A 15635-nucleotide genomic window follows, 5' to 3' on the forward strand; every position below is an offset into this window, starting at 1 on the left:
ACAGCCAATGGGCCATCTCAAATTCAGGATATCAATAGTTATCTCATTATTCCTGCCACCTATCTAATTTGGTTCTTCTTCTGAATGCCATATTTCAGATGCAAGGTGAAAATCTAGAAAACACCCTAGACAGGTAAAAATCTAAATATTAGACCTCTACATAAGTTACACTCTCAGTCTCCAGTACCAGTGCTTGAAGGTTCAGGCTTTCATCATTTCTATCCTCAGCATTTGTAATAGACTCTTTAGTCTCCATGTCTCCAGCCTCTTCCCTCACAAATCTGTTCTTCAGAGTGCTCTTCCTCTGATGCAGAGTGACCAAAATTGCCCTGTTGAAGAGTGAACAAGGAAGTCCTTTGTCACATATAGCAAGGACTCTGCAACCCACACTGTGGAGCTCAGGTAAAGGCCGCCTGTCGCTGCGCTCTGGGCCCCGCCCCTCCCCATTTACCCGCCTTGGCCTCTCCCCCCTCCTCTGCCGCTCCACTTGGTCTCGCCCAGCTCCGCCCATCGTAAGCCCGCCCCGTCTCCAAGATGGCTGCTGCCATGCCGCCGGGCCCGGAGCCGTGGAACCGCGTGAGGATCCCTAAGGCGGGGAGCCAGAGCACCGTGACCGTGCGGGACCCTGGCGCCTCCTTGAGTGAGTGAGGGGTCTGCGAGGAGCGCCGACGTTTCCGGAGGAGCCTTCGGGCCGGCCGGCGCCCGTGGAGCGGGGCGGGACTTCCTGAGTCCGGGGAACGCTGGGAAGGGGCGCTGAGCTTCGCAGGGTGTTCCGCTGCACCGGGCAGTGTGCGGAGGGCATCTGTCGCCCCCGGTTCTGGTTGTTGTAGTGAACCCACGTGCAGGGCCTGGCTGGAGGGGGTCAAGGGCCAAAGTGCAGCTCCGCGCCCAGATGACACAGCTGGCGCCGGACTAAAGTGCCGCCTGGGAACGGGTAGAGTTGGCTCAGGCCGCCCAGATCTTGCTCTTGGACAGTTAAACCACTCCGGCCCGAGGAGCTGGGGAGTCACCCAAGCACTCTGGACTTAAGGCACAATCTTGCTGGACCTTTGGCTCCTTATCTGTAAAACAAGAATTTGCCTCCCTTACCCCTAACTAGCATGATGGATCTCCTGATGCAAATTAGGAGAGTGCTCTGTGAACTCAAGGGTTAGTAACATGATATATTGCTGTTTTTGGCAGTAGGATATAGTCGGTAGGAGCCTGGGAAAGTTATTAAACCTTTTTGTGCCTAAGCTCATTTTCTAATGAGAGTAGAAATAGTACCTTCCTCTTCAAGTCTGTCTTGGGGAATGCGAGTCTGTACTATATGGTGATAGACAAATGCTAGCATTTGTTAAAATTACATTAATAGAAAAATTTAATGACGTTTATTAATATTAAATATAGCCTATCAAATAAATCATCACCCCCGCCCCATTCCCTTCCATCCATCCTCTCAGTTTACCAATTAATCTTCCTTCCTCTATTCAAGAACTTTTAAAATAGAATTCCCGTTAGGCACGGGACATTGACCAATTCACTTCTCATCCCCAAGGCAGCCTTTTCTGACTTCAGATATTTGGGACAGTAAGATAATTCTGCATGTTGTATACAAACCTGCCTTTGTGTTACCTCCACCTAGAGTGCTTGCGTTCCCTTAGAGCCATAGAACAGTTGACTTCTTTTACTTGACACCTTTGCAGATAAGGAAACTTCTGGGCACTGGTGTTCAGTCAGATATTCAACTAATATAACTTCTAGTGGACATGGTGGTTTCTCTTTTTAAATATGATCATCCTTCTGTTCACATGAGAGATTGGTTCCAGAAACCCTTTGAGTTCCAAAAATCTGCAGATGCTCAAGTCCTTTATATAAAATGGTACAGTATTTGCATATAACCTACACACATTCTTCTCTATCTTTAAATAATTTCTAGATTACTTATAATACCTAAGTATAATGTAAATAGCTTTTATACTGTATTATTTAGGAAATAGTGACAAGAAAAAAGTCTATACATATTCAGTCAGATGGATTATCCCTCAACCTCAAATATTTTCAATCTGAGATTGGTTGAATCCATAGATTTCACCCATGGATATAAAGGACTGACTACATATTCTTGTCTTCTTATGGTACCAGGGATTGAATTCAGGAATGCTTAACCACTGAGCCACATCCCCAGCCCTTTTTTATTTTTTATTTTGAGACAGAGTCTTGCTGAGTTGTTTAAGGCCTCAATAATTTCCTGAGGCTGACTTTGAACTTGTGATCCTCCTGCCTCAGCCTCCTGAGTCTCTGGGATTACAGGTGTGAGTCACCATGCCCTGCTTTTGTCTTTCTTAAAAGTGATATCCGAATACAGTTTCTTTGACTTTAAAGGCTATGAATCTATCTGTTCTGTTTTGCTTACATGCATAGCAAAATGGGAGATTTAGAGAAGTATGTATGCCCAGCTTCAAAGTATTTAAAGTGTACACCAAATGAGTGACCGTATTCAGATGAGAAAAAAATTACTTAAGTCATGGTAAAATGCAGTGTAAAGATATATGTATTCTTGTAGAACAGATGTTCTCTTAATGATTTCTTGGAGTTTATATCATTGGTCACCATTTTCTAACTTCTCACTTATTTAGAATCCTTCGTTGTTTGTACAGTTGAGGTTGACTGGTATTAATTTCATTTTTGATTGCTTTAAAACAAATAAGGAAAGGTATTTCTTCCAGTGTATTTTTCATATAGTATCCTTAATGTATAAATACATATTAAGTCTTATTAAATGTCTCTTCTTTAGACCTTTGCATTGCAGCTGTAATTAAAGAATGCCATCTTGTCACACGGTTGCTGAGGAGTCAAACCTTAGATGCAGAAGCAGATGTGTTATGTGCAGTCCTTTACAGCAATCACAACAGAATGGGCCGCCACAAACCTCATCTGGCCCTCAAACAGGTGAGGAGGAAGCCCTATGTTCAATGCCCAGATTGTTACTTGAAGAAGATGTAGATCACACTCTCACTATTTTATTATAATGGAAATCTCGGTAAATTACTTGTGATTTATAGGTCTGTAGCCCAGAGTTAAATGTGAGCCTTTCTGAAACCATTTCAAAAAAGTATTTTTTTTTTGTTTGAAAGTAAGTATGTTTAGATTAATTCTTTCCCAGTTTTTTCTAATTAGGAAGTAAAAAAAAAAAACATTTTCGTCTTGTGCAATCTATGTAATAGTGCCTTTGCTTACCTCAAAGATAAAGTGATCAAGGCAAAAGTGTCAAATATTAACAAACAATTATCTGAGCATATTTAAATCCTAAAAAGAACAATATTTTGGTTTATTGTGGGGCACATAATCTAATCAAAAGTAAATGAATATATGGCAAGTTTTAGTATAAAGTGGTTTCCTGTAATTATACAGCTTAAGACAAAATTGGGTCCTGCAGCTTGGACTAAAACATAGAGTAGAGCCTCTTAAGCTACATTCATTATGTGTTCATTCATTTATTCACTTTATTTGTGTAACAGACACCTTGCAAATATTGTTTACAACTTTATTTGTGCCAGGCACTGAGCTCCGTGCTGGGTATATAGGAGTGAAAAAGACAAACATTGTCTCTAATCTTATAGACTCAACTTTCTTGTTAAATTTTTCCTCCCATTATTTAAGGCAAAAGGATGAAAAACTCTTCATTAAAGAAAGATCAGGGATCATGGTCTTTTCCTAAAGATTCCCTAGGATAACTTTTATCTGAGTGGAAGTATTCCAAAAGCAAAATTATTAACTCTCAGATTTAATATATTTTCCTCCTGGCTTCTAGGTGGTATATAATCACCCAGTCAAAAAAATTTGGTGTTTTATTGTCTCAGTTTCTTCTTTTTGTGTAGCTCTCCCAACCAGTTTATAAGTTGGAACTTTCTCTGCATCTCCTCTTCAGTTCTGGCTGCCATTTTCGTGTTTAGACCTTTTCAGCATGTAGTTCTTATTACCCTAACTGATGTTTTTTTTAGTCTGGCTTACATTTTGGTGTATTCAATTTAACAAAACTAGGTTATTAACCATCCTAAAACAACTTTGATTTTTAGTAATTCTCCATTGTGTCCCAAATAAAGTCAAAACTCCTTCGTTTGGCTCCTGGTATACTCTAATGATCTAGCCTCATCAGCCTTTGTTAGCTCAGGCTTCTCTCTGGCCTTCATGTATCTTGTGTTCTGGCCAACCTGAACTTTTTTTTTTTTTTTTTTAAAGCAGTACTGGAGATTGAACCTAAGAGCACTGTGCCACTGAGCTATACTCCAAGTCTTTTCAGTCATCTTAAAAAAAAAAAAATTGAGATAGGGTCCTGCTGAGATGCTGAGAGTGACGTCAAACTTGCAATCCTCCTGTCTCAGCTTCTTGAGTCACTAGTATTACAGGAGTGCACCACCATGTCTGGACAGCCTGAATTCTTAATATATTTACTATATTTGTTCCCTCTTTTGAAAGGCTGTCTCATCTTCTAAGTCCCCTGGCAGTGATAAATTTTTCTTTCTAAGATGTAACATGAGTGTATGTTATGGCAATCCCATTTTGAGTTGCATTTTTATTATTAGTAGTAAAGTTGAGTTATTTTTTGATTATTTACTGTCTCGGCTTCCCTTTCATTTCTCTTATAGCATTTAATACAATCTGTGTTGAGGTACAGTTATTTGTGTATATGTTCCTTATATCCTTTAGCAGGGAACTTGTCTCATAGTGTCTCTCGCTGCTGCAGCTGTTACTGTCACTGCTACTGCTGCCTTATATCTCTTTAACATTTCACAGTTTACAGAGAACTTTCACATACATTGAGATTTAATATTTTCTCTTCAAAAGCCAGATACTGGGATTTGCCTCTTAACACTCCCTCAAATGGAGCACAAAAAATATTTTTGATTCCTCTTTTGTGTGACAGTTCTTCTGAGTGTAGTAAGACTTGTTATGTTCTTCCATGTCCTGTCTCTTCTTTGCTCAAGTTCTCAATTTTTTTTGGTCCTGTCTCTTGAATCACAGTTTATTTAGTTTACCAAGCACCTTACCTTCTTGGTTTGTTGTTACCTCTCTCAAAGAGTGGCGTTCAGATTTAAAAACTGAAAAAGATAGGAGCGGATCCTAAGAATTTAAGGATTGTCACTTTTAAGTATTATTCTGAAAATTGCTGTTAGATAGAATCCTTAACTTTCATTCAATTTCGTAGTATACATGTAACTCCAGCAAGATACTATTGTTGCTGGTACCAGTACACATCCAAATCTATATAGTCTTTAAATTATGGATACAGTCCCATGCATACCCTTTGTGTGGAATTTCTTGATAACTACAGAATTCTTGGACCATTCTGTATAATGAGTAGCTCTTGCCATTTTTAAAAAATGGTATTTAGTGCCTACTTCTAAGAACTGGATTATACCGGTGATCAAAATGGACAAAATACAGTGTGGTGCTTAGAGAACATTTTGGAGAGAAAGGCAATGAATCAGTCAATTAGTTAATAATGATATGTCAGTGGTGGTAAGTGCTGTGAAGAAAAGGAGGGAATTGCAATTTTTAATAAAGTACATCAATTTTTATTTTAGCATTTAAATATTTTATATATCATCTTATTTTTACTACTAGAAATTGGAAAATGCCTTACTATATCTCCTAGCATGCTTCGTTGAGATAACATTTGTTCAGTGACTCAGTCACTTTTCTCATATTTGTGGTACTTTATAGACTGTTGAAATTTAGTAGTTAATAATTTAATATCTTGTTTTAATGGCTTCACTATTATAAAGCATGTTGCTTCATCAAATACTCATTTTGGCTCCTTTTATCACGTTCTGGCATTTAGTAATTTCTTAATCATTATCTTATTTGAGCAGTTTGTTGAGTAGGATAAATTCCATATTTGTAACCAGAAGCAATTGTTTTAGGTTTTGGATTTCTTTACCCTTAAACATTAAACAAAAGGTAGTCTGTAGTATATTTAGCTTGTTTTCACATTTTGAAAGTATGGTTTCTTTGCTTTCCTGGTCATATCAAGTGAACCTTGACTGCATTATACTGACTTGACCTGCTCTTTCTTTTTCAGGTTGAACAATGTTTAAAACGTTTAAAAAACATGAATTTGGAGGACTCAATTGAAGATGTATCTGAGCTGCTTTCTTCCACGTAGGTGGTCTATTGCTTTGTGTTGTGGTGGGCTGGGAACTTGATGTCCTGTCGTGTTTCCCCTTTAGATTTTCTCTGCTTGGTGGTGGGGTATAACCAGTTATACCTCAGCTATACAGTTTTGTTTTATATAAGGGGCATCTGGTGTTTGCGGTTATCTCCTTCTGTTGGTCTGTGGGAAAGAGTGGAGTGACTTTGAAAGCTGGATCATAATAGGCTATATTGAAACATCAGTTGGTTATTATTGAGTATACTTTTTGAGCTTCTCTTGAAAACTGCTATAGAAATGTTTTTTTGTTTAAAAATGAAATAATGCACTTTTCTGTTTTTGTCAAGTGAAAGTCAGCCTGCATCTGCCAAAACGTGTGTCATCCCCAGCCAACCAGTGGTGGAATTGGTGTTGATGAAGGTTTTGGGAGCCTGCAAGTTGTTACTCCGCTTGTTGGACTGCTGTTGCAAGGCATTTCTGTATCCTTTAATGTATTAAAATAACTTCCTGTGAGTGGGCATTGTCTGGATATATTTAACAGTATTTCTGTTTGAAAGCAAGGGCCTGATAAATGTTATAACCTGTGAGAATTTTAAAAATTTTGTTTTTTGGCTTTCTTTTCCTCGTAATTGGTAGATATGGCCATTGGCAGACATTCTTTCTCTAGCACATATTATCTTCAAAGCACTGGCAGCTAGAAAATTCTTAGGCTTAGAAGTTAAATTTAAGAACTTCTAAGTTATGTTGATTACTATATTTTTACATTTTTGTGACATTAAGGGGAACATGCTTTAAGTCTTCAAGATGATTCTTTTTACTTTCAATCTATTTCTTCTTTCATAATTGTAACTTGCAAAGCACAGATTACTTTTGTTTTGTTTTCCCACCTTAAATTGATTCTCCAGCTTAACTGTGAAACATCTAGGATTGCAAGAGTTTATTATTTTAAATCTTGTGATGGTTGGGCTGGTGAGCAGATTCTGGTACGTACATGGCCTTTAACATAAAAATAACAGATTTTTATTTCTTTTTCATTTCTCTACCTCAATCTAGGTTTCTTATTAGTAGTTTTTATATAGTTTCATTTCATATTGTTTTTTCATGGGATGCTGAAGGTGCAGGAGTCCCTTTCTTTATCTGATCAGTTTACTTTTGGTAGATTGGGAAGCTAAGTGCTGATGATTATGTCAAAGGAGTAGGCTTTGAATCTGAAACCAAAAAATTCAGCTTAACATTAAACAACTGAAGAAATGAATTCCTAGGATTTGGAATAAAAAAAATTGGTGGCAGAGATTGCATTGCAATGGGCTTTTTTTTTTTGGAACTAGATATTTAACCAAGGGGCACTTTACCACTGAGCTACACCCCTAGTCCTTTTTTTAGGGGGTGGAGTGGGGAGGGACAGGGTCTTACTAAGGTGCTTAGGGCTTCACTTAGTTGCTAAGGCTGCTCTGGAATTTGTGATCTCCTGTCTCAGCTTCCTGAGCTGCCAGGATTAAAGGTATGTGCCATAACTGGTGGGGCTATTTAAAATAATGATATTCTTATACTGGCTATACCATGATTCTTTTTGCCACTTAGTTTCTAAGTTTTTTAAAAAATATTTTTAGCTGTAAATGGACACTATATCTTTATTTTTATTTGTTTATTTTTATGTGGTGCTGAGGATTGAACCCAGTGACTTACAGGTGCGAGGAAGAACTCTACCACTGAGCTAAACCCCAGCCCCTAGTTTCTAATTTTTAATGAAAGTGAAAAATACAATTTGATATTCCTTATGTGCTACAGATTTTCCTTCCTCCTGAAACAGCACTGTTTTTAGAGGCCTGTTTAGTTGATGTAAAGAAAACTTGGCAATACTTGCAAACTAAAGAGACATTCTCTTGAATTTCCTAACATATATATTGTGAAAATGATTTGATGAATAGTTAGATTCAGAATTGGTTCATTAGCTCTAATTTTTGAATGTAAAACTGAAAAATGTAGAAAATTCTTTCTGCATTCAGTGACTGAAAACCTTGCTTTGTTGTCTTAACTTGGATCTATCATGTACTATTTCTTATCACTTTGCTTTTTATTCTGCTTTTTCTTAATCAGAGGGAATACCATTTGAATTACTGTCATTTATCTTAAAATGTTTAACGTTTATTATTCTTTTCTGTAATGAAAAGAGATTTAACTTTTGCTGATTACAAGCATACATGCTTATCTTATAAAAAACATAAAAATGTGAAGTATTTGAAATTTGCTTAAAATCTCATCAAGATAAAACCACCTATTAAATTTTTATGTGCATTCTTTGACATAGCTCTCTACTCTTTGTTTTTGAGAATTGTTTTGTACTTGAATTTGTCTGTTGTGCTGGATTAAACCAACTACTTGCAACTTGCATAGTGGTGTTGTTTTTAAATCTATACTGATAGAGCTTGATAACCATTTGTTTTCAGTTTTGAATCTTATAGTTTATTATGTAATCTACATTGTAATTACTAGCTAATCTATGAGCTCCTGTTCTTTCTAGGGTTCTCTATAAAGGTGTTTTAAGAAGGTTGATTTCTTTATATGAGCCATTGTTTGGATTACTTCAAGAGGTCACTAGGATTCAACCCATGCCTTACTTTAAAGGTTTTACCTTTCCTTCTGATATTGCTGAATTTCTAGGACAGCCCTATCTTGAAGTCTTTAAGAAAAAAATGCCTACAGCTTTTGCAGCTAAAGGAGTAGCTAAGCTACTAAATAAACTCTTTTTAACAAAAGAACAATCTTCAAGGTCCAGCGAAGACACTTTACTTAGAATTTCCAAAAAAGCTAAACAAATGAAGACCAATATACAGAATAATGTGGATCTTGGACAGCCAGTAAAGAATGTCTTCAAAGGTAATTTGCTTTGATATAGTACATATTCTAATTAAATAAAACTTTTAAAAGCATGATGTAGTCATACATTGTATAGAAAGAAATTCTCTGTCTCACTGCTGAATGTTAACCCACCCTGATTAGAGAGGTATAGTTACACCTATGTTTTCCAAGACTGAGCACTTAAAAGTTCTTTGTTAGAAATATTTTTTTGCTTGTTTTATTCCCTTTATTTCTTTTGTAGTAACTTGGCAAGAAATGTGCACTTAAGAATTTGTTGGAGATTTGAAAATACCATTCCTAAGTTTTTCTATCTGATTTTTCTACCTCCACAGAAAAATCTACAGGATTTGATGTGAGGTCTTTCTGCAAACAGCTGAAACACAAAGCCACTGAGGTTTGTCTGACTTAATTTAATACAGCTTTTGATTTCTGCTAATTTGTAGAGGATGTTACTCACCAAGAACAGGGAATAAATCCTAGTCCTCTGTTTATGCCCAGCTTTAAGGTTGGTGCCTTATTAGTTGTGTGTATGCTTTTGAATGAATAGAGGCAGGGAATTTTTTAATGCTTCCAGTTAATTCAGTTAATAGAATGCTTTCAGAAATGTTTTAGTAGGAGTTTCTTTAGAATTTTAAAGTGACCATAACATCTATTATAAGTATGGACTACACTGCAGTTTAGTAAGAGTATGGGCTTTGCAATCAGACAGATGTTTTGAATCCTAGCCTTGGTTTATACTAGCTGTGTGACCTGTCAGTTCCCTGGTCTCTTCATACCTCTATTTTATAATAATAGTATGAACCTCACAGGGTGTGGATAGTTTTAATACATACAAAGCGTTCAGTGGGGTCTGGAGCGTGGTAAGCATTTAATTGGTGTTAGACATTACTAGCAATTGTCATCACTTTTATCATCCTCCTCATTTGTTATGAGGTTATTTTCTTCTTATTGAGTTCAAACTTTAACATGATTCCTCTCTTTAGTTAGTGCCTGTAAATTCTGTTTGTTCTGTACTTAACAACAGTTAAGTATGTCAGTGTCAACCCTTTTTCACCATGATAACTACTTGATTTTTATTATCCTTTATCTTTGTAAAATGTCTTTCTTCTCGTTTCATTTGTCGTTTTTCTTCTTCCATTCTATTTAATAATTATTAATCATTTCTAATAAGTCACAGTTTTTACAAGGACTTCAGATTGCCAGAGGGAGGGATAAAAAAAATAGCTAATATTTTCTGTGCCTGACATTGCTCTAAATGTTTTATGTGCATTAACTCATGCAATCTTCTGAGAAGTCCTGTGAAGCAGATAATTTTATTACTGATTTCATGTTTCAGATGGGGAAATTGAGCCATAGAAAGACTTAAGAAATTGCCAGGCCACACACTGAATGAGTGGAAGAGCTGGATGCAGGCAGTATATTTTCTTTACTACTATTGCAGCCCCCAAATATTTTTAATTCAATTCTGTCTCAGAGAGCTATGGTACCTTGTGATCCTTGAAACTTTTGCAGCTTGTCCAGCTGCTTGTAGATGAGCTGGTTTTGAAACTGGTTGGTTGATGTCCCTTTCAAGAGTAATAACTACCATATTTTTAGAAGTTGACACTATTGTGCCATTTGCTTTTAAGGGTAAACTTGTTTTATTGATCACCAAACAAAATGTTGATGGGTCTCTACTTTTATATTTTGCATTTCTTTTTTAAGATGAGTGTGAGAAATTTAGAAAGAAGGTAAGCTTTGAAAGGAGAATAGAAGCAGACTTAGTAGGTGGCATGTTTTCATAGGAAATAGTAAAAGTTAGTAAAATCCAAACTTGACTTGATATATAGAAAGAAGGGACTGAAAAAATAAAGGTGCCTTGTAAGAAAATGGTTTAACTGAAATGGAAATGTTGCTCACTTAAGCATTTTTAACATGTTCACTCTTTGTTAATTAAATGATTGGTAGGTCTGCTTTGTTGGATACTTTGCAGGCTCCACGTCCCCCCATCCTCAAGTATTTTCAGTAACATTTATGACTCATTATTGAAGAAGGTTACTTAGCAGATAGACCAGCTTTGAGTTCAATCCAAACTGAAGTGTTTTTCCATTATTAGGCTTTGACTGGTATTTAACCATTTGGAGTTTCATTCTTGTGTGTATCTTGATGTGTGCACTAGAAATATTTATATTGAGTTTCATGGGTCCATCTAATTCAACTGTCTTAGTATAGAAATGGGGAAAAAACAAATTGTGCTAGGAGATGAGAATAAAAAATTAAGATTTTTAGGACAAAAGGATAATACAGCAAAGTTTTCCTTCTTTTAAAAAGACTGATTATTTTAAACTTCTGATTGAGTCAGCTTTCCTTCTTGTCATATATTTACAAATCATTAATGTATTTAATATATTTTCTTCATCTTTTCACATTTCAGGAGACCAGCTTTGAGTTTAAAGGTTCTCAATCTAAACTGAAGCCAACAAAACATTCTCAGAAAGTGATACGAACTACTCCTGCCAGAAATTTTGTGCAACGATTCCGAGAGGCCAAGACTTTCAAACAACTCTCTGAAGCAATTCAAATGGCAATTACATGGTGCAGGAGCACAAAACTCAAGGCTCAGGCTACCTTTCTGGGTAACAAACTTCTTAAAAGTAACAGGCTTAAACATGTGGAAGCTCAAGGTTATAGGTAAGGATATTACAAAAATTATATTTCTTTTTCTGTTGTTGCTTAGGGCAAAAGTATTTATATTCAAGTCTCTTTTCTTTAAAATAGGATGTCTAGCAGCTCTAACTGTGCTGAAAGTGAGATCTACTCAAATTGTAATTTCATTTCTTGCTTTTGTCATATGGGCATAGTTATGTTATTGGGAGAAAGAAAGCAAACTTAGGTTAATTGGACCTACTCACTAGTACTTTTTATCATTCCCATCTATTCATTCAGGAAGCATTAAGAATGTCTGGTGTGCAAAGCTTGAGGACACTGATGCAGGAGGAAGACTGGTCCTTAGGAAGCTTATGCTTTAGTGGGACATGTGGCCTTTCTGCACACAGTGTAGTGAGATGAAGGTGTGAGCGCAGGAATGGGAGCCTGCACCTCAAGGTCCCCCACACCAGGCTGCCAGCATCCAGGGTCAAGCTAGATGTTCAGAGGAGTTACTCCTCATGTATTAATGTCTTTCTTTTCCTGTGATTTTTATACTCATAGAACTGTTTATGATTATAGGCCAGTGTTGCCTGAAGCATTATTTGAAGTTATAGCTACTTCAGGGCTCTTATTTTTACTGAAAATAATAGATGCTGATGGTACCAATTCACACATAGACAGGCATAAAGATCCTTATTCCTTTCACAGAGGCAGTTATCACTCTGACTAGTTTTTTATGTTCAAGAAATATTCTATCACACACCGTAATTTCTTACTGATAGCCATAAACATGTAACTACCCAGGGCTTTATAATGTTTCTTGTGGATGAACCACCGTAACTGTCTGAAATTTAAGGTTTGTTTTAAAAATTATGAAAAAGATATTTCTACTTTAGAAAAAATGTGGTATATAATGGGGATTTTTGTAGCAAATTCTCACAACGATGCTTGGGAGAAGTTGTTGAATATTCCTAGGGATGAACTAGAAGGTTTTTAACATTGGGATCCCCTAGAGGTCTATAGTCATCTTAAAGGGATGTATTCTAGGGTTGGAAACAGCTAGAGATGGTGAGAGGCCCTTTATTCAAGATTGGGTTGGATGAGGCAGAGATGATGATTAAAAGTTAATGAGAAATGGGAAATAACCAGGGAATGAAATTGACCAAATTATGTTATGCAAGTATGAAAGTGTCATGATTCCACTATTATGTATAATTGCAAAGCATAATAAAAATCATTATACAAAGAGGGAAAAAAAAAAGATCTCATCAGCTTACCTGAAGGGGACAGCTCTGAATGTCTGTGGAAGGAAGGAAGGAAGGGAGGGAGGGAGGGAGGGAGGGAAGGAGTTAATGAGAACAATCACAAAGTTGTTTATTGGTTAAGCCACTATAGTCTGTACTTCCCTAAGTGTAGTCCTCTTTCACATTGTCCTATTTAGCTGTTTCATTTTTTTTGTACTACACTTTATATTTAATTTCCACAATAACTCCATGAGGTAGGCAGCATTATTCTCATTTTATAGATGAGGAAATGGAGGATTTTTGCATAAGGTGTAATTACTGGAGGCTTAGAACTCAATTCAGGTTCTCTAATTCCTGTTCCTATTCATTCTCTCTTCATTTCAATATAAGAGTTACACCTACACTTTCTCTGTTAAATGTCACCACTTAGAGTAAGAATAGTTTCAAAACAGAGATCATGGATTACTTCAAATGTTTGTATTTGTTTTAAAAGTAACAAGGGAAGTGGGATAGGGAGTGTAGACCTATGTTAATATTTTAAAATTTGGCCATTACAGTGAGGCAGTTCAGTAAGCATTGATGAACCTATGGTAGTGCACCCTATTTAGAAACAAAAATACCTTTTAGAATCAACTGTTTGAATTCAGAATTTTGAACACTTGAAGATGATGTGCTATAGACTGCATTTCAGGTAGCTCAAGGCTACCTGAAGTTTGTATGGCAGAGGACCTGATTCCTTTTTTCTTGTTCATTTCCTCTGTCAACATGAGTTGCTTGTCCAGATGTGGATAACTGTGTACTGATGGATTTTTTTCACTTGTGATGTTTTGCATTTCCACTTCTGATACACTATGAGGGCAGAGTTGATCATTCAGCAAAACAAAGACACTGAATCTGAATCAGAGGGAGGTTTTGCTCTGAAAATTTGAAACTCCAGTTTCCTTATTTCCTTCTTTTATGATTCTGAGATTATACATAGGGAGAGGACTTGTAAATAAATTGTGTCCTTTTCTGTAGGAAGTTGGTAGAAAGGAAACATGTTTAAAAAGTGCTTGAATTATTTGCATCTCAAAAAGTTCAGACTTTTTTTCTTTTTGTCCTTTAGTTTGCCAAAGAAACTAGAGTGCATAAAAACATCTATTAGCAACTGTCTTCTTCGTGGCTCAGGAATCAAAACTTCAAAGTATCATCTGAGACAAAGGAGATCACAGAATAAATTTTTTCTGAGACAAAGGAAACCACAGAGAAAGTTGCAGTCAATTCATCTGAAGGAAATACAGCAGTTCTCTTCAAAGAGTGCTACAGACACCAGTGCTAAGTGGAGACTCTCATGCCATACAGTTCAGAGAACTGATCCTGGTCCTAACAGTAAGCAGCTCTTGAGTAGCAGACTTTCAAGTCCTGTCAAACAAACTAAGGAGCAACAGATTCATGAGAACCTCCTAGGAAGCAATGGAAGTGAATGTGATTCATGGATAAAAATACAAATAAACAAAGAGAGTATGCCAGAATCTGTTAAGGAGACAGATGACATTGATGACATTTTTGCTTTAATGGGAGTTTAGATGTTCATATGTGAGACTTTTAAGTAGTTAACAATCTGAGTCAGTCTTCTGCTGTTTTAAGAGGAGCTGCTTCTGTGTAACATCACATAGGAGTTCATTTTGGTTCAGTAAACATTTATAGTTGCTTTGTGCCATTTATCAACAAGTGTTTATTTTGTTTTGACTACATGACAGGTATTAAGATGAAAAGTCTGTCAGTCTGCCCTTGAGAAACAAATGTAATTCCTTGACTGGGGCTGATAGGTCCCTAAAAATTTGAATAGTTTTATGATTTACCAGGGAATGAAGACCTGAATAATAAAGTTTGCAAAAACTCCTGTGCCTTAAGGTAAATGGGGAGTAAATTGGAGACTAGCAAGGAAGTACCCTTGAGGGTCACTTAGTCCTTTAAGTCCACCTCTAAATACCAATGTTTATAGCTTCCATCCATTGTGCTGTCTTGTTTATGTATTAGACTGAATTATTACTGTTTTGTCAGTAATTTGTATTTATTACCAGAGACAGGGAACAACCATTATTTCTCTTCATTTGTTCACCTTATCCCACAGGAGGGTACATTAAAATACTTTTGAAGTTTTTCAATAGATTTTTAGTTATTTGTTAATATTGTTGATGTGGTACCAATCAAGGATTTTTTTTCTCCCTAGTAAACCTTTTCCATTAGGGATATAAGATGGCTTGTGGTTACATGTGAAATGCAACAGGATAACAAAGAAGTATTAGGAGATACAAAATACGCCCTGGAATAAAGGTATAATTTGTCGTTGGGTGCTGATGATATTATCTGGTATTTGCATGTGCTTGTACAATTGGCCTGAGAGGCTAAATCTTCATGTATTTCCAAATAATGATATGAAATTTAAGGTATTGCTCAAATGTACAGACTTGACTGGAGTTAAGTTATTATGCTTCTCAGGTAGCCTTAAGTTTTATGTTGTTTCAGAGACAGGAAAAGAATACAGTGCCCTCACATATTCTGCATCCTTCCTTTCCTCAGCCATCCTACCATTTTTTTCCTCTGTATTTCCTTTCCATTTTTTACCCACCTTTGTTCTTTCCATCTGTTTTCTTCATTTTCTCACTTATCTGTATCAGTGGTTCTTGAACTTTTCATTTTTTTGAGTCACCTGGTAAGTTATTTAAAAATAGAATCATAGCCTCTTCTCTTAGATTGATAAACATGGACCAGGGATGAGGCCAGAAGTC

The 15635-nt window shown here is 36.5% G+C and overlaps 1 protein-coding gene across 5 annotated transcripts; it reads left to right on the forward strand.

Moving 5' to 3' along the window:
* The first annotated feature begins 531 nt into the window (after positions 1-531).
* Nepro (nucleolus and neural progenitor protein) lies at positions 532-15212 on the forward strand. Of its 5 annotated transcripts, XM_071615343.1 has the most exons (10): positions 532-640; positions 2777-2931; positions 6065-6144; positions 6481-6612; positions 7039-7116; positions 8655-9010; positions 9325-9386; positions 11406-11662; positions 13970-14232; positions 15077-15212. In XM_071615343.1, the coding sequence occupies exons 1-10, from the start codon at positions 535-537 to the stop codon at positions 15091-15093; spliced, it is 1506 nt and encodes a 501-aa protein (XP_071471444.1). In that variant the 5' UTR covers positions 532-534; the 3' UTR covers positions 15094-15212. The 5 variants fall into 5 exon arrangements, with proteins under 5 accessions (XP_071471444.1, XP_027791983.2, XP_071471443.1 ...); XM_027936182.2 differs by lacking the exon at positions 15077-15212 and having other exon boundaries at positions 13970-15015; XM_071615342.1 differs by lacking the exons at positions 532-640; positions 15077-15212 and adding an exon at positions 894-1149 and having other exon boundaries at positions 13970-15015.
* The last annotated feature ends 423 nt before the right edge of the window (positions 15213-15635 follow it).

This window comes from Marmota flaviventris, chromosome 8 (genome assembly GCF_047511675.1).
Source record: "Marmota flaviventris isolate mMarFla1 chromosome 8, mMarFla1.hap1, whole genome shotgun sequence".
NCBI classification, from domain to species: domain Eukaryota; kingdom Metazoa; phylum Chordata; class Mammalia; order Rodentia; family Sciuridae; genus Marmota; species Marmota flaviventris.